This window comes from Priceomyces carsonii (assembly GCF_900007245.1).
Source record: "Priceomyces carsonii strain CBS4050 genome assembly, scaffold: Debaryomyces_carsonii_scaffold_3, whole genome shotgun sequence".
Classification (NCBI taxonomy): Eukaryota; Fungi; Ascomycota; class Pichiomycetes; order Serinales; family Debaryomycetaceae; genus Priceomyces; species Priceomyces carsonii.
Window position 1 is genome coordinate 1,171,325 of NW_026946676.1, and position 17,354 is coordinate 1,188,678.

Genomic DNA, 17,354 nt, shown 5'->3' on the forward strand with positions numbered 1-17,354 from the left:
AAAAAAGATAAACTTGGCAACAAAGCTTTAAATACCAATAATTAAGAAGACGAAGAGTGCTATAATGAGCGCTTTAACTTCTCTCAAGAGCCTACTAGACTTTGATACTCCCGTGACTGCTGAGGATGAGATTAAGGGGTCAGAATCACTTGAAAATCTTGTTTCTTATATAGAAAGTCAACGAAGCAAGTCAAATCGCATACCTCAATTACTTGAACTGATTAGGTTGGAAGTTATTCATGGAATTGATAGTGAAAGATCGCAAATGTGGGAGTTGGATGGAGAAACATTATCGAAGCTTACAGATCAATTTCAGTCTTTTCATAATGAAATAGACGGGCAACGAAATAAGATGAAAATCGTTGGAGGCATTCTTACAGATTTTAATGAACTGTTGAACGATTTATCCAGTAACTTAACTAACCTCCACGATAGGTCTACCAAAATTACGTCCAACGTTGAGTTACAACGTGCAACCATAGAGAAGTTGAATCCAGTCATTTTGGATCTAATGATCCCACCAGAAGTAGTAAGATCTATAATTCACGACCAAATTGAACCAGCATGGCTCGAAAACATCAGGTTTATAAATGAAAAGCTTCAACTCATATCTAATGTGAAGTCTAAGAAGTTAGATAAAAACTTGGCGAGCTTATATGAAGAGTCAAAAACCTTCCATCAGTTGGAAGAAGGCATTGGACAGCTTATTGCCAAAGCGGTCGAAAGAATAAGGGACTTTTTAATTTCTCAAATAAAACGGTTGAGATCATCTACGAGTGCATCGTCTCAAACGATTCAAAAGGGCCTCCTTGAAGTTAAAGAAGTATTTGTTTTCCTAGAGGATCACCATAAGGAATTGGCGGGCCAATTACGACTAGCATACATCTATACTATGAAATGGTATTACCAAACTAAGTTTGCGAAATATTTATATGCCATTCAGAAGCTCAACATAAAGAACGTCGATCTGAGCTTGGTGTTAGGTGCGTCTCTTGTTGATGACAGGGCATCTTTATTCGGTTTAAAATCATGGATGTATAATAGCAATAGTTCCTTGCATCCACCATCACAAAATCGTGTTTCTCAGTTAAGCATTACGGAATATTTAATGTCACTTGATAAAAGGATGCAAATATTGGAGGATAAGGCGACCTCAGAGCCTCGAATTGCGATCCCATCTCAAATTGCTGAAACTACCCCTTTTAGTTATTGGCTTGAGTTTATATTCAATCAATGGCTCTTGGCATCGACAGATAATGTTGTCGTTGAATATTTATTTGTTGTTGATTTTTTTTATCGTGGGGACGAAAAGTTCGAAGATGTTCCTGACGATGGCCCTCAGAATCACCTGTCACCAAACTTACCATGGCCCCATGTGATGTTTGAAAATGTTTACAAAATGGGAAATGATTTTGTAACTTGGTTGTTATCGCAGACTCCTTCTCAATATGGCAGAGGTACAATTACAGCTAACAGGAATAATGCATCATTTATTTCTCAAGGAACTTGCGATGCCTACGCCATATTGTTAATGATTCGTCTCATTCAAAATTCTCAATCTCTTCTCCACAATGAGTTTCATGTACCTATTCTTGACGATTATTTGAATTCAATTTTATTAAAATTGTGGCCACATTTTACTAAAGTCATTGACTTGAACTGTGAATCTATGAAGAAGGTAACAGTTATTGCATCAAATGAAGCGAAGTTAGCACCTTCTGCCATTACACAGCAATTCGGTCAATTCTTACTGGGGTTGTTGAAGCTCTCTTTCATCAATTCAAAAGAAAAGAGTAAAGATTATCGCGGTGAGCCTCTTTTTACTTCGATAACAAGACTTAGGAACGATTTCGAAAGTGTTCTAACGAAGTTGAGCACTCATATATTTGGAAATGGCAAAAAAAAGTTGACAGAAAGAGAAATATTTTTATATAATAACTATTTCCTTGTTACCAGTATTCTAAAGAACGAAAATGATGGCAGCAATGAAATTGTGGATGAACAAGTGAAACATTTTGAAACACTTTGTGATGCTTATAGAAAGAATTAGGATTTATTATCACCGCAAATATCGCATATTTTAGCATACAAACCGCACAATTGTAAATACGTTGTAACCCCCTCTAAGACTCTCATATGAGAAAATCCAATTTCTTTGATTACTTCTAACCTTTTCTGTTCACCAATACCAGGTAGAGTCTTTGCAACCCTAAAAGTCAGTGTTACTATGTCTATTGCGGAGTAACCTTTATGCCACAAACCATCCAACAAGCGAATAGCTTCGTTTATATCGCCGTCCTTAATACAGCTAAGTAAGATCTTTTGAATAACCAATGGATGGGGTTGATCCACAATCTTGAAAACATTTTTGTCGTCTACAAAACCGAAACCAGCCACAGTGCTTTGAAGATTATTGATTGCTTGTCTCATGTCACCCTCTGCAGTGAATATCAAAGCTTGCAAACCTTCGCTGTTATACTTGACATCCTCAGCCTTACATATTTCCAACAAACGAGACAAGACTTGCTCATCACTTAATTTAGTGTATCTCAATATGGCGCAACGAGATTGTAATGGCTCGATGATCTTCAGCGACTGGTTACAAGCAAAAGCAAACCTTGTCGTATTTGAATACAATTCCATAGTTCTCCTAAGGGCCTGCTGGGCACCCGGTGTCATTGAATCAGCCTCGTCCAAAATAACTATCTTATGTCTTCCAGGTGGAAGCAGAATTTTAGTTTGTGCAAATTGCTTAATCTTATTTCTTACAACGTCAATTCCTCTATCATCTGAGGCATTTAATTCTAACGTAGCTTGATGATAATAATCTGGCCCTAATAGCTCATATGCTAAACAATGAATAGACGTTGTTTTACCTATACCAGGTAACCCTGATATAATCATATGAGGCATGTTACCATCTTGTGCAATGAGCTTCAATCTTTCTATGGTTTCGTCATTTCCTACTATGTCATCCAATTTATGAGGTCTATACTTTTCAACCCATGGAAGCTCAAGTGACAATGAGTAGTTCTTCGACATTTGTCTTTTATCTTCGACTTTTCACTTAAATCTACTTATACTAGAATATTTAAAATGATTTTTCATTATACGCGTCTCTTAAGTATATGTACAGAAATGTCTATATTAATAGTGGTGATTACTTTTTCGATTCCTTCTTGCTTGACTGCTTATTGTTTTTGCTTTGTATAGGAGCTGAAGTGTTCAAGAAGTTAATCACAGGTTTACTGAAATTTGAATTATCATCTTCATGTAGCAAACCTTCTAACCATGGAATTTGAACATCGCCGACTTTAGACTCTACTAAAGAGCATAGGGCACTCAATTCAGATACCTTTGATGAGACTCCTATGATCCCCGTATGATCAATATGAAGGGCCTCAGATATTCTAGCCATGCTTCCTTTTGGGAGTTGTACAAGCTTCACCCTATCTTCTTTAGACCTTGAAGCAGTGTATGTCAAGACAGGAAACGATTCCGTTAAAATTGATGGCTTGATATCAAACTTGGTCACAAATACATACTTGATAATTATATTATCGTGAGGCTTTTGCTTCTTTCTCTTGGAGCTCGTTCTATATATTCCAGCTTGCTTTTCTAAAGCTTCCACTGTTGAATTGAATCCGATTGTCAAGTTGCTCCTTATCTCTGGAATCGACGGTCTTGCTAATGATTTCTTCGTGTTGGCCTCTGAAACTGCTAAGTTATATTTCCCGATACAAGATAGAGTTTTCGTAAGTATAGTCGTAAGGTCCTCTCCAAGTTGCGGCTCTATATATGGCCATGTATTTGATTGCGTGAACGGATTATCAAGAATTGGTTTAAACACCTGTCGCCTTTTCCGTTCTGTCTCTTTCATAGAGACTGGAGCATTCTTACTCTTGGGTTTTGTAATCTTGCCATCCAGCATTATCTCAACGTATTCTGCTGAAGAGAAAAAAATTGATCTTCGATGAGATAAATTACTAGTCGATCTTAGGTTTTGATAGTTTAAGTATACAAAATTTATATAGTATATATAATTGAAGTTATTAATAAAAAACGAACTTTTGAAATCACTTTTCGTCCTTCTTCTCTTTCTTACCACCATTTGATGGTGAGTAACCTGGAGAACTTGGAGAGTATTGGGGTGATGTGGGTGAGTATTGAGGTGAAGTTGGTGAATACTGGGGCGACGTTGGCGAGTAACTAGGCGAAGTCGGAGAATAGCTTGGGGAAGTTGGTGAGTAACTCGGTGATGTAGGAGAATAGCTTGGTGATGTCGGTGAATAACTAGGCGAAGTTGGCGAATAGCTTGGTGATGTCGGCGAGTAACTAGGCGAAGTTGGCGAATAACTTGGTGATGTTGGCGAGTAACTTGGCGAAGTAGGTGAGTAGCTCGGTGAAGTTGGTGAATAAGATGGCGAAGTTGGTGAATAGCTTGGAGAAGTCGGCGAATAAGATGGCGAAGTCGGCGAATAAGATGGAGAAGTTGGGGAATAGCTTGGTGAGGTTGGCGAGTAGCTTGGTGAAGTAGGTGAGTAACTTGGCGAGGTAGGTGAATAACTTGGTGATGTCGGTGAATAAGATGGTGATGTCGGCGAATAACTCGGTGATGTCGGTGAATAACTCGGTGAAGTCGGTGAATAACTCGGCGAAGTCGGTGAGTAGCTTGGTGATGTTGGCGAGTACGTAGGTGACGTAGGCGCATAAGTTGGTGAGGTACCTCCATAGCTTGGAGACGTGACACCACCGAAAGTCGGCGAGGTTGCACCATAGGCAAAAGGTGAAGTTGCAGAGGGTGAAGTCGGCTGTCCACCATAAGTAGTAAGAGAGCCTGAACTATCGACTGGAGCTGTGTGAATAGGTGAGAATCCAGCACCTTCATCATATTGAATCCTATCATCTTCCATGTCATAATCTCTGTATGGAGTGGCACCCCCATCTTCAGCATTTGCATTGCTCATATTAGAAGGAGCAGCTTGTAACATTTTATCGTCAACCATTACATCGAAAGAACCTGTACCTAAAGGTGCCATTTGCCCTAAGATAACATTCTCTGATATACCGTGACAATCATCAAGTTCAGCCGCAGCTCCTGCCTCCAACAAGATTTCAACGGTCTCTTCGAAAGAACAACGCATTAATGCACCTGTATCTGCTCTATTGATTCCATGACGAGTAATGGCCATCAAATGACCACGAGATGTCATGGCATCAACCAAAAGAGCCATGTGACGATAATTCACATAGGAACCATCAAAAGCAATAACATTCAAAATCTCTTTGAATAATGCGGACCGCGTTGCCTCAATTCCTAGAACGGACAAGATCTCAATAAAACTATTTGAGTAAGTACGAGATGCATCCACACCTGGTACTGCCATCACGTCTGCCAAATTGACACCATCTGTTTCCAATACCCACTCCTGACCTTGTTTGAATTCACCAGTCGCATCTGGGGCACTTATCTTATGTTGCATCATAAACACTCTTGTAATACCAGGAATACCTCGCAAAGAAATCGACTCCAACATGTGAGCCTCGATACGTTTAAGAATTTGATCTTCCTCGGCATCTGCTTCTTCATCGAGAGATTTGGGGTCTCTTACTACACGACAACGAATGATTAATTTGTCTGCAGTATCATCAGACCAAATTACAAAAAGATCTTCACCAAAGTTTTGGGATATTCTTTCTGCAACTTGAGACATCGTCAACTGTTTATCAAGCATCTTTGCACGATCCAATTCAAGACGAAGTAACCAGGGAGATTGTTTCTCTATTGATTCCTCGACTTTTTCATCCGGGATGGCGAAGTATGCTTCTACGGTATCATAATCTTCTTCAATCACAGTACTCCTTGGATCAGGATCGTAATAAATTTCTGTACAAGAAGTGACATTTCTCAAGGTAGTGTGTTCAATAGACGATTGGACGACCTTTGCTTTTTCGATATCTGAAGCGATCTCTCCCGTCAAGTAAACAGTCAAGGCTGGAGTCTTAATATTTTTGGCTACGTTAAGAATTTCTTTAAGACGAGGCACACCTAACGTGACATTTTTAGAAGAAACACCAGCATAATGGAAGGTGTTCAAAGTCATTTGAGTAGCTGGTTCACCAATCGATTGCGCAGCAATGATACCCACCATTTCACCTGGGTGAACAATCGACTTTTGAAATTGAGTTTCAATTTCACCTAAAACCCATTCAAAAGATGTACGACTTAACCTGAACTCTTCCACAACACGACGTGCAGCAAGTCTAGAACGCAATAAACATTGGAACAATAAAGTAGCATTTTCTTGAGCTTCTTTCATTAATGGAGTGTCACCTCGAATGACTAAAAGCTTTGTACAAAGATCTTTAACTCCGTTGACAATCTCATCGAGCCTCAAATCAGAGGCCTTGCTACGACCACTGTGGAATATTTGTTGAGCATTCTGTATGATACGACGCAAATTGACAGGTAAAGGCCAGTTGAAATCACCATTAGGAAAACAGACATCTCTCAAATATTTACGGTCTTTCAATAATTGTTCATATTCACTATCCAAAACCTTTTGCAACTTAACATCACCCTTAATTTCCTTACCAGATTCCAAAAGTGATTCACGGATAGAATTGACAGGGTCCAAGACATCAATACGATACCTGCGAACGAAGGTAGCATCCGAACCAGGAATTGTATCTACTGATTGTTTTTCTACCTGAGTTCCATCGATACCATCCTCACCGTAAATAAACTGAATAATGTCACCTAAGGAGTTTCTAGTAGTACCATCATAGTGTACCATAATATCTTCTAATGCTTTAATAATTCTACGTTGAATATAACCCGTTTCAGCTGTTTTAACTGCAGTATCAATAAGACCTTCACGACCTGCCATTGCATGAAAGAAGAACTCTTGAGGAGTCAATCCTCTCAAGTAAGAATTCTCAACGAAACCCTTGGATTCAGGAGAATAATTATCCTTTGTAAAGTGAGGCAAGGATCTATCTGAGAAGCCGAACGGGATTCTTTTACCCTCAACAATCTGTTGTCCTACACACGCAGACATTTGAGAAATATTAATGAATGACCCTTTAGATCCAGAAACTACCATTTGCTTAACATTATTCAAGTCCTTCAAGTTCATCTCGGCAGAGCGACCCGCAGTATCACGCGCTTGATTTAAAACACGAGATACATTATGTTCAAATGACTCTCTCAAAGTCATACCGGGCTCTGGTTCAAGTTTGTTCTGTTGAGCATCCAAAATGATCTCTTGTACTTTCTTCTTTGCCTCTTGAATGGTGTGTGTCACATCTTTCATCGTACTGCCATCTGCTATAGTATCACCAATTCCTATAGAAAAACCATTATGTAATAACCAATAATTGACAACCTTTTGGATAGAATTGAATAGCTGGGCACAAACCTGAGGTCCCTTTTCTCTCATAACTGTATGGATCAAACCACCACCAGTGGCACCGACTGTTTTCTTATCAACAACTCCAAATATAATTTCTCCATCAACGATAAGCATACCGTTATCCTTTGGACTCAATAAGTTCATACCTTCATCAAATCTTTGTAAATGAATTCCATCGGGAATTGCCATAGATAATAATTGCTTCCCTGTCCAAAGAGGCTTTGGTTTAAGAATAGCAGGCGAAGGAACAACACCATCCCAATTCGGTATCCAATAAAGCATATTCATTACTTGCTCATATTCAATGAATATGTCACGTAAAGTCATCTTACGGACTCCACATAATGTATCTTGAACGATACCCATAACTGGTTTATTTGATTGAGGCGAAACAATCTGCAAAGGAACAGCACATATTTCTGAAAGTTCTGCCCTTGTCTCTGGTGACTGAGGGACGTGTAAATTCATCTCATCACCATCAAAATCTGCGTTATATGGCGACGTGACAGATAAATTCAATCTGAAAGTTGAGTAAGGCATCACTTTCACTCTATGGGCCATCATTGACATCTTATGCAATGACGGTTGCCTATTGAATAAAACGGGATCGTTGTCCATAAGATGACGTTCAACCTTCCATCCATACTGCAATGCGATGTCTCCTGCTCTCTTATTGTACCTCAAGTCAATACGATCTCCGCTATCTCTTATAACATATTTAGCACCAGGATGTTCATTGGGACCATTACGAACAAATTCCGTTAAACGATGAATATTATAAGGCGTGACAATTTCCGGATATGTCAAGGTTCTTGCAATAGAAAGAGGAACACCGACTTGATCCAAGTCGAGATTAGGATCACCTGAAATGACCGTACGAGCTGAAAAATCTACTCTCTTACCCATCAAGTTACCCCTTATTCTTCCTTCTTTACCCTTCAATCTTGCTCTAATGGATTTAATAGGACGCCCAGTCTTCTGTAGGGCTTGAGGTTGACCTGCGATATCATTGTCCATATAAGTGGCTACATGAAATTGTAATAAAGCTTCAAATTCACTGATAACATGCTGAGGCGAACCATCCATTTCTAATCTTTGAACATTAATATTTGCCTTAATAACATCCGCTAATTTAAATGTCAAATCATCTTCACCTCTAGCAGTGTCATTAAAGGAAATAGATGGACGGACCGGGGGTGGAGGGACAGGCAACACTGTTATCAACATCCATTCTGGTCTAGCATAGTCTTCATTGAATCCTAGCCTGTAACAATCTTCCGAACTGATATGTCTGAAAACACTTAAAATTTCCGATGGTGTCAAGAGACGACGTTCAGGTTGTTCGTTCTCATCAAAATTTTTATTTTGTTTCCATGTACCCCATAACTTAAGGCCATCTCTACGAACAGTAGGCTGCGTGTGGCCACATCCTCCTCTACTCGGCCCATTATCCAGATCATCGATATCCGCCTCACAGACCATCTTTGTTTTACACAAGTTCCACACAGCGTTGAACCTCTTTTTAGGATCTCTTATTTTGATTGCCTGTGCCATGGCTAGGTTCTTTTCATCAAGTAATAACTTTCCGCAATGCATGCAAACAGACTCACAAACCTTCTTTATCTTAGCGATAAAACCAATATGGAAAACGGGTTTAGCTAATTCAATGTGCCCAAAGTGTCCAGGGCATTCCGCCATGTCTTCTGAGCAAGTCTGACATTTGAAGTTACGATCAATAGAACCTAATCTGGGATCATTCAAACCACCTTCTCTGGGCTTCTTAGTGGCCTGATCCATAGTCTCTGGGTATTCTATCTTAGCTACCGAAATAGCACGAATCTCCTCAGGAGAAAGTAGGCCAAACTGTACTTCTTTCACTGATCTGAGTGGTGCACTCGAATATGGAAACTGACGACTCATATCAACTAATTACAAAATTAATAGTGCTTTTTTTTTTTTTGAATAACTTATCTTTACAGTAGTTTTATGATTAAAAAATTATTGGACAACGAATATTATGACTTATGAATAAAAAATGGATTCCTGTTTTAATTATGAAAGCTGACTCTATAGCTTAACCCTCTAGTAGGTAATGTAAGCAATCAAATAAATGAGTGCTCAATCTATGCTACCACTAATCTATCCCTTATTGATAGTCTGAGTGATAATTCTATTAACTTGAATACGACCTCACTAGCTATACCCAGGTTTATGAAAAGGTCCGATTGATGAAGCGTTCAATGGTCAGATAGTAGTACCGGAATATTATTTTGAAAAATCCAAGGATTCAAAGTGGCGGGCGAAAACTCTTCAGTATGAAAATTACGCGTTCTCCAGTTTTTTTACATGTACAGGGGCGTAAATCAGAAAATGATATTTTATGAACAATTAAATACCTATCTAAGAGAAGAACTTAGCCATTGCCTTCTTCTGTTTGTCAAGACGGGCCTTCAGTCTGGCTTTTACCTCTTTCAATCCAGCTATTATTGCAGAATCATTTGGCAGGATTTTCAATGCTTCTTCTAGAGAGGCTCTAGCTGAATCTTCGTCTTTCGCCAACAGGTAACCCATACCTTTACGATATAACGCCTTTGACTTAGATTTATCGTCTATGTTCTCCACGGCAAGGGCTTTAGTTGCTGCTTCGACAGCTTTTTTACCGTTTTGAAGTTTCAATGCCACCAATGAAACATTTAAGTAACATGAAAGCTGAAGAGAATATAAGGTGTTGAGATTGCTCTCTGATAAATCGTCTGGCAAGTAATCTTCCAAATAATTGGTTGCTTTAGAATATTTTTCGAAAGCACCCTTCAAATTTCCTTCCTTAAGTAATTTTGTCCCAATATTTTTCAAGTTTGTAATTGCCTCGAAAACGAGCTCTGGTTGATTGACATCAAAATCGTTATCACCCAAAACTTCTTCGTAGACATCACCAGTTCCATCGCCGGCTCCTGCGGTAGCCTTTATGTCATTATCAGATATTTCTCCACAATCGGCTATAATCCAATCTTCGACAGGTTTGTCATTTGCACCTTTTTCTGACCTCTCAAGCTGTCTCACGATACCTTTTCCTTGAATGACTTTACCAAAGACAACATGCTTTCCATTCAAATGCGGAGTAGGAACAGTTGTAATAAAGAACTGTGATCCATTCGTATTTGGTCCGGCGTTGGCCATAGATAACAAGAAGGGCTGGTCATGTTCTAACTTGAAATTCTCGTCTTCAAACTTTTCCCCATAAATGGATTCACCGCCAATACCTGTGCCATGTGTGAAATCGCCACCTTGACACATGAAATCTTTAATAACTCTGTGAAAAGAAGAGCCCTTATACGTGAGTGGTTTTCCGGACTTCTCTGATACACCCTTTTCACCCGTACATAATGCCCTGAAGTTCTCAGCAGTCTTTGGAACTACATCGTTGAACAATTCAAAAACAATACGCCCCTTTGGAGCACCGTTAGCAGTCAAATCAAAGAATACCTTCACTCGTTTATCTTCACTACTCATTATTCTCGATCTTCAATTCCCTAGGAGGCTTGACTTTCTGTCTTCTAATATATATAATAGCTAGCCAACGTTTTTGCATTATTCTAGAAAAATCCAATCTCCTGCATATGCATTTTTCACTCCAAAGTAGTTTTGCCATACTTCACAAGATAGTATATGTGTAGGTTAAATATATTATGCTTTTAAAGATTTGCGATATGTTGAAGTAACATAAAACAAAGTCCTGTTGAAACTGAATTCTCTTTCATCCCTTCCCTAAAGCCCGATACAAAGAATAGCAGAAAATTCTAGTCATCTAATTATTATTTGTCTATTAGGTCATAATATAAAAAATGTTGAGCATAAAATATTAAAGTTGTCTAAACTATCAAGTAAGCTAAATTAAGTTTTCCTTATAGGGTCAAAATAAGGATGAGCCATCGCCTCCTTCGCAGTCAACCGCTCTTGGTGATCATATCTTAATAAGTTATCGAGAAAATCTAAAAGTTCGTCAGATATTAGGTGTTGATTTTGTTCATTGATGAATCTTTTCCAGGGTCGTCTATTGTAATAGCCCAAATCTTCGTATTCGTCGCTTAAAGACAATTCATATTTCTGTAAGTATTTATGCAAATCGTCAGAACCCAAAACCCTTACTATTTGAACTAACTGGTCTGTATTAGATTTTCCATGAAAAAATGGCTCTTTCTTAAAAACCATAGATGCTAACATACATCCGTAAGACCAAAGGTCCAAGGAATAATCATAAAGCCTAAAGTCCACTAATAACTCTGGTCCCTTAAAAAATCTAGATGCTACTCTAACATTATATTCAGTGCCAGGATGGTAGTATTCAGCTAAACCCCAGTCGATTAGCCTTAGTAATCTCTTTTCATGGTCAATCATAACATTATGAGGTTTAACATCTCTGTGCATTATCCCCATTGAATGTGAGTAATCTAAGGCCTTTAATAGCTCATACATGTAGTACCTGATATCAAAGTCAGTGAATATATGATACAAACTTCTAAAATCAATATTATCGACATTTTCAAAAATGAAACCTGGAGTTTTCAGCTGTGGTTCACGAACTACGTCCAATAATGTGATAATATTAGGCCCTTCTTTAAGATTCTTTAATATAGATACTTCTCGTTTGATCTTTTTCCTTTTTACAGGTTTCAACACTTTTATGACACACTTTTCATCAGTGCTTAAATCAATCCCCAAGAACACTTCGGAGTATTTACCTCTTCCCAACTTTTTAATAATTTCATATTTATCTTGAGAATTCCACTTGATGTTTAGATTATCATAATCCCAATAGGATTGAGGTTTAGACGCCAACACATTTGCATAGACTTTGGATATAGATGAAACGGAGTGATAGGACGTCATAGATCGGTAACCAAATAGAATATAACAAAGTATGAGCGCAAATAACAATGTTATTCGATATAAATATTTAATTTTTGATATACTTCCCAAACTGAGGCCGATTATGTTTAGTTTTAGTCACATTTGTATGTCTTAAGAGCTAAAAATTTTCTCCTGAAAATACAAGTAAACATCACGTGATGTTAATTTTAATGCTATACATGCTGAATACTAAATGGTTAAATTACCAAACGAGTTTCCTAATTTTCCCAACGAGTTTCCTAATTTTCCCAACGAGTTCGTTTCATTCCGTCTCCTAGCTGCCAATTTACTCTTGGATACAGAATCTGCAGCCTTTTGTATGCGTTCTTTCTCCTCGTTTTTCTTTACAAGTTTACGGCCCCCGTTTGCAAGTTCATAATTGTCTAGGAAATCATCCAACATATCTTCGAGATCATTTCTTTCATTTTTCATTGAAAAGGGTTTATATTCCTCTTCCTGATCACTCTCTTCGAATTTTTTTGCAAGCTGCTCGTAACGGTCATCCAATAAAGTGAGACCATCTGTCCGAAAAAGAGCCGAAGAGGACATTGAGAAAGACGATGTATCCGAGAGAGCACCCTTCTTCTTCCTTGCCTTGGTATTTGAAACCTTTTTCTTAGACTTCTGGACACTAAGATCCGGCAAATCAGCGACTACATCCCCGTCCGATGCTTCAAAATCGTCATCTGAATCCCAATCGTTAATTTGATTCTGAGTGTCTTTCTTGAATTTCTTGAAATCCTTCTCCCAATTCTTATCAAAAAATGAAACTGGATTTACGTTCAATTCTTCCGGAGCTTCGCCCTCATTATATGGTAATTCTGGTTCTTGGTAAGAATCAGATTCTAAATTCTCGCTGATATCGTCGTAGTTATCAAGATCCCAATCTTCATCGTCTTCATAATCGTAAAATTCATGTTCATCTACTTCCCCTGATTGTAATAGATTCTCAAAATCTTTCTCTTCTTCTGCTTCTGCAATATATTCTTCGTCCTCTAATGCTTCTAATACTTCTCTTAGTCTCGGATCCAAATCTGGATTGAAACCTTGAAGCTCGTCCGGTATATTCTGTGTCGCATCAAAGCCTACCGTTCTTTTTTTCTCTGATGGTATTTGATCTCCAAATAGATCTTCGATGCTAACTTTAGAATGCTTTGATTCTTTCTCAGGTTTTGCCTCAACAAATACACCTTCGCCCTCACTCTGACCCATGGGCTTCAAATGTTGCATGTAGTCATACTTTGAATCGTCAAAAAATATACCATATTGCGCAGCCAATCCTTCATTATCTCTAATATTTTCAACTTGGTCTTCTCCAAGCTTCAGCTTTAAGGATTCTAGAGAGTAAATCTTTTTTTTGGAATTGCTGGGTTTAGTTGGAGCTGGAACTAATACATGTTTAGAAACATCATTATCATAGAAGAGTGAGTCATCGTGAGCCCTATGAACAACATTATATGTTGTAGCGGTTTTTTTATCAAACCTTCTTCTCGGCATTTGCTTTTATGTCCTTCTTTAGGCTCTGCTCTTAATCAAAAGTCGTAATAATAAAATAATCAAAAAAAAAAATTTAGATAAAATTTAAAATGCGATGCGATATCTGATTAATACACACAAGAACTATATTCATTAATCTAATCTATTCTGGCTCTCCGTCAAAATTCTTGGCCAATTGCACTTAATTATACAAAGATATTCACTCAAAGCCAAAAATGCTACCGCACATATTAATCCAACCCACAAACCAGGGAGCCCGATATGGACCTTGAATGCTAGCAAATATCCCACTGGAAGTGCAATTATATAGTAAGAAAATAAACTCAAAAGTGATCCTATTCTCTGTCTTCCTTGACCCCTTAAAATCCCTGCACCTGAAACATTGAATGCATCCGCAATCTGGTTAATCGAGGTCAATACAAGTAGATTCTTGCTCATACTGATAACATCCTCCGAGTTAGTGAAAAACCGACTCAATACCAGTCTTCCGAAAAATACTATACAAAAATTGAGAGTCGAAATTCCTAACGATAAATAAGTAGAAATGCGAATAACAAGCTTAGCTGCTAACACATCCTCCAACCCAATCAAGTAACTGACTCTTGTTGAAAGGATCACTGATATTGCAAATGGTAATTGATACAACAAAGCCGCAATATTTGCAGCAATGGACTGCGCTGCCAAGGCATCAGTTCCGAATGAAGCGGCAAGTATCGTCAACACTTCGAATGCAAGATATTCAGCCTCGACCATAATGGTTCCGGGAATAGCTAATTTTAACATTGGCTTCCAATTTGTTAAAGCTCGAGATTCAAATTTTGCCCAACACTTTTTACCATCAATTAGAAGGACATATAACAACATAAGAATACTTAAAAGCCAGAAAGTAATTGAAACTGCAATAGGTGCCCCAATGAACCCGAGACCAGTACTCTCGTTCCATACCAATAACCAATGCAAAATAACATTCACAGGTGAAGCCACTGCTAGCACATAAATGCCAGCATTGTATATATGTTGAGCTTGTAAAAACCTTTTACCAGTTTCGAACATCAAAAGGCCTGGCGCCCCTATTATAATGATTCTCATGTACTGCTGAGCCAACATCACAATGTCTTCGTTGGGTACCATAAGCTTTAAAATGGAACCTGAAAACCACCAAATTAAAGCTAACGGACAAACGGTAATTGCTAAGCCTAGTGCCAAGCACCTTTGAAAATATAATCCAACATCTGTAATATTACCAGAACCATATGCCTGGGGACAGAAAAAATCCAAACTTGTCGCCATGCCTTGATATATAGCCAATCCAGTTATATTAAAAGAGCATACTGCCAAAGATGTTGCTGCAAGTTCTAAGGACCCTAGCTTACCCGAGGCATAAATAGAAGTAACTGAGAGAAGATATTGTAAAACAAAGGTTACCACTAAGGGGGCCGCTGCTCGGAGAATATACCATGCTTCAGATTTAGTGTTATCAGCACTTTCCCTTTTTGGTTGAATGTAACTTTCGTAGTCATTTGAACCACTTAGCAAAGGCAGAAGGTCACTCATAGTCTTAGGCAAAAAGGATTACTAAGATTCTCTCTTCATTCAATGATGATTTTTAGAGTATGAGTAATTATATCTGAATACATTTTCATATCTAATCTCTTAATCGCTATACTTGCCCCATACGGCAAGTTTTTGCGAATTGGGCCCCTGCATATACACTGTCTGCCACTTGAATATCTCTGACACTGTTACTCGAATATGATAAAGAAGACTCAGAGGCAAACTTTCAGCATGTAGATTGCGTTGTTAACTTTGCCTACTATCGAAATTAGGGGTGTGGTGCTTCAATGTCGTTCAATTAACAAATAAGATTTTGCTGCTGTTGCAAACCTATATTTTATTAGTCTGTAATTGAAGGTTTTTAATCTACTCTGATCTCACTGTACGACTTTTACTTTCTTTGATTTTGAATTATTTCCCGATAGGATGGCGGACGTTTTTTGAGGTCAAATAAATAATTCAAGGCCGTTATAGACTATGAAAAGAGTCATCTTAACGTGAGCATTCAAATTAGACACCGGGTACTACATAGATTTGTGATTACCACAAGTCAGCTCATTTCTATTGTAATACATAATGAGCATCCAATAGTATTGCAAGATTTATTTGCAACAGACTCTAATGCATTATTTATGAACGTTAAAGCTGCACCTTTACTGTTGAGAATTATATGCAGGTCAACTCGAATTTTATTTCGAAATATGCAGTGATCCGATCTGATCTAACTATACTTCAACAACCGTTAGTTAACTGAAACAGATGTTCTCCAATCAAGTTTATTTGCTCATGGCAATCTAAGCGTGACGGAAAGGCTTGAGATAGTAGCCAATACTGATGTGAGAAGTTATTACATAATGCTAAATGCGTTTCCTGTTAACGATGAAGTTTTACCTCAAACAGAGTGATATCGTATATTAAAAACCACTTTGTACAGCTACATTCGTTTTACTTTATCTTTTGCAATCATTCTATTACGTAAATCATATATTCGTCTAGATCTTAACCTTAGCTCATACGTACGCGCTGGCAAATGCCCTACTCCAATCCCTCTTCCCCAATGGGGCGCCTTCTTTTCGCAAGATGGCGTATGCCATTGCAACATGAAAGTATACATTTGGCATGTGCTTCACACCTACGAGGGCTTTAACAGGTACCTCTACCTGCCCTTCGTGATTGGTGGTATGAGTCATTGTTTCACCTATTTTATCGACTGTATCCTTGTCGGTTTTCTCTAGTTCCTTGAGAACCTCAGCAATACGCGTATGCATCTTTTCATACGAGTCAAGATCGTCATCAGGCTGCTGGTATTCTCGGCCGGATAGAATTGAGGCCACTGCTTCAGCCAGAAAGGTTGCGTAGTAAACTTGAAAGGTAAGGGGATTCATATCCTCACTGAGTCGAGCTGCTAAAAATGTAGCTGAGTCAGGCAATTTCTCAGCCACGCTAAGAATTCTATCGAGAGACGTAAGTGCTCCTTTGGCCATCAAGACAGTTGCATCATAGAGAGAGTAGGACATCTTAGCAGCTGAGGATCAAGGTAACTTTGGTGGAATAAGGAGAGGTGCGGAAGTTCACTATTTATAAGCATCTAGAGAAAAAGCGAACGGCCAACGAGGAGGCTCAGAAGACAGCGTATACCAGATAAATACGCATCTTCTGCCCCGTAAGGATTGACACCATCCTTGACACTAGATTAAGTTAATACATGGTGTTTTCCGCTCCAGTGTCCTTGAATTTGGTTTATGAATTAAGAGGATCTATGTTCAGTATTCATTTACTCTAAGAATGATGGCCCTCTTATATGAAGAAAACTTGTGTATCTAAGCTAATTTACATTAGTATGTTTTCACTGTCAAACTCAAATATCAGTTGATTCGTGTTTTAATGCATAATTGATTTGGCTATAAACTCTGTAAATGTTCAAAGCAGCAAAAGGCAAGATTGTTCTTTATAAATTATAAATATGATAAGATTGGCATG

At 38.3% G+C, this 17,354-nt stretch overlaps 8 protein-coding genes across 8 annotated transcripts; 1 reads left to right on the forward strand and 7 right to left on the reverse strand.

Moving 5' to 3' along the window:
- Positions 1-64: 64 nt before the first annotated feature.
- On the forward strand, positions 65-2,050 carry VPS52 (Vps52p; the record flags this gene model as incomplete). The annotated part of the gene is made up of 1 exon (XM_062953058.1): positions 65-2,050. The coding sequence occupies one exon, from the start codon at positions 65-67 to the stop codon at positions 2,048-2,050; it is 1,986 nt and encodes a 661-aa protein (XP_062809898.1).
- Positions 2,051-3,160: 1,110 nt separating this feature from the next.
- On the reverse strand, positions 3,161-3,931 carry POP3 (Pop3p; the record flags this gene model as incomplete). Its single annotated transcript, XM_062953059.1, has 1 exon — positions 3,161-3,931. One exon carries the CDS (start codon positions 3,929-3,931, stop codon positions 3,161-3,163), a length of 771 nt encoding a protein of 256 aa, XP_062809899.1.
- A 145-nt stretch (positions 3,932-4,076) lies between these two features.
- RPO21 (DNA-directed RNA polymerase II subunit RPB1) lies at positions 4,077-9,335 on the reverse strand (the record flags this gene model as incomplete). Its single annotated transcript, XM_062953060.1, has 1 exon — positions 4,077-9,335. One exon carries the CDS (start codon positions 9,333-9,335, stop codon positions 4,077-4,079), a length of 5,259 nt encoding a protein of 1,752 aa, XP_062809900.1.
- Positions 9,336-9,815: 480 nt separating this feature from the next.
- On the reverse strand, positions 9,816-10,925 carry CPR6 (peptidylprolyl isomerase; the record flags this gene model as incomplete). The annotated part of the gene is made up of 1 exon (XM_062953061.1): positions 9,816-10,925. One exon carries the CDS (start codon positions 10,923-10,925, stop codon positions 9,816-9,818), a length of 1,110 nt encoding a protein of 369 aa, XP_062809901.1.
- A 381-nt stretch (positions 10,926-11,306) lies between these two features.
- Positions 11,307-12,302, reverse strand: CKA1 (casein kinase 2 catalytic subunit; the record flags this gene model as incomplete). The annotated part of the gene is made up of 1 exon (XM_062953062.1): positions 11,307-12,302. One exon carries the CDS (start codon positions 12,300-12,302, stop codon positions 11,307-11,309), a length of 996 nt encoding a protein of 331 aa, XP_062809902.1.
- Positions 12,303-12,512: 210 nt separating this feature from the next.
- On the reverse strand, positions 12,513-13,820 carry LTV1 (Ltv1p; the record flags this gene model as incomplete). Its single annotated transcript, XM_062953063.1, has 1 exon — positions 12,513-13,820. The coding sequence occupies one exon, from the start codon at positions 13,818-13,820 to the stop codon at positions 12,513-12,515; it is 1,308 nt and encodes a 435-aa protein (XP_062809903.1).
- A 132-nt stretch (positions 13,821-13,952) lies between these two features.
- PRCAT00003161001 (uncharacterized protein) lies at positions 13,953-15,374 on the reverse strand (the record flags this gene model as incomplete). The annotated part of the gene is made up of 1 exon (XM_062953064.1): positions 13,953-15,374. The coding sequence occupies one exon, from the start codon at positions 15,372-15,374 to the stop codon at positions 13,953-13,955; it is 1,422 nt and encodes a 473-aa protein (XP_062809904.1).
- Positions 15,375-16,384: 1,010 nt separating this feature from the next.
- PRCAT00003162001 (DUF1993 domain-containing protein) lies at positions 16,385-16,891 on the reverse strand (the record flags this gene model as incomplete). The annotated part of the gene is made up of 1 exon (XM_062953065.1): positions 16,385-16,891. The coding sequence occupies one exon, from the start codon at positions 16,889-16,891 to the stop codon at positions 16,385-16,387; it is 507 nt and encodes a 168-aa protein (XP_062809905.1).
- Between the last annotated feature and the right edge of the window lie 463 nt (positions 16,892-17,354).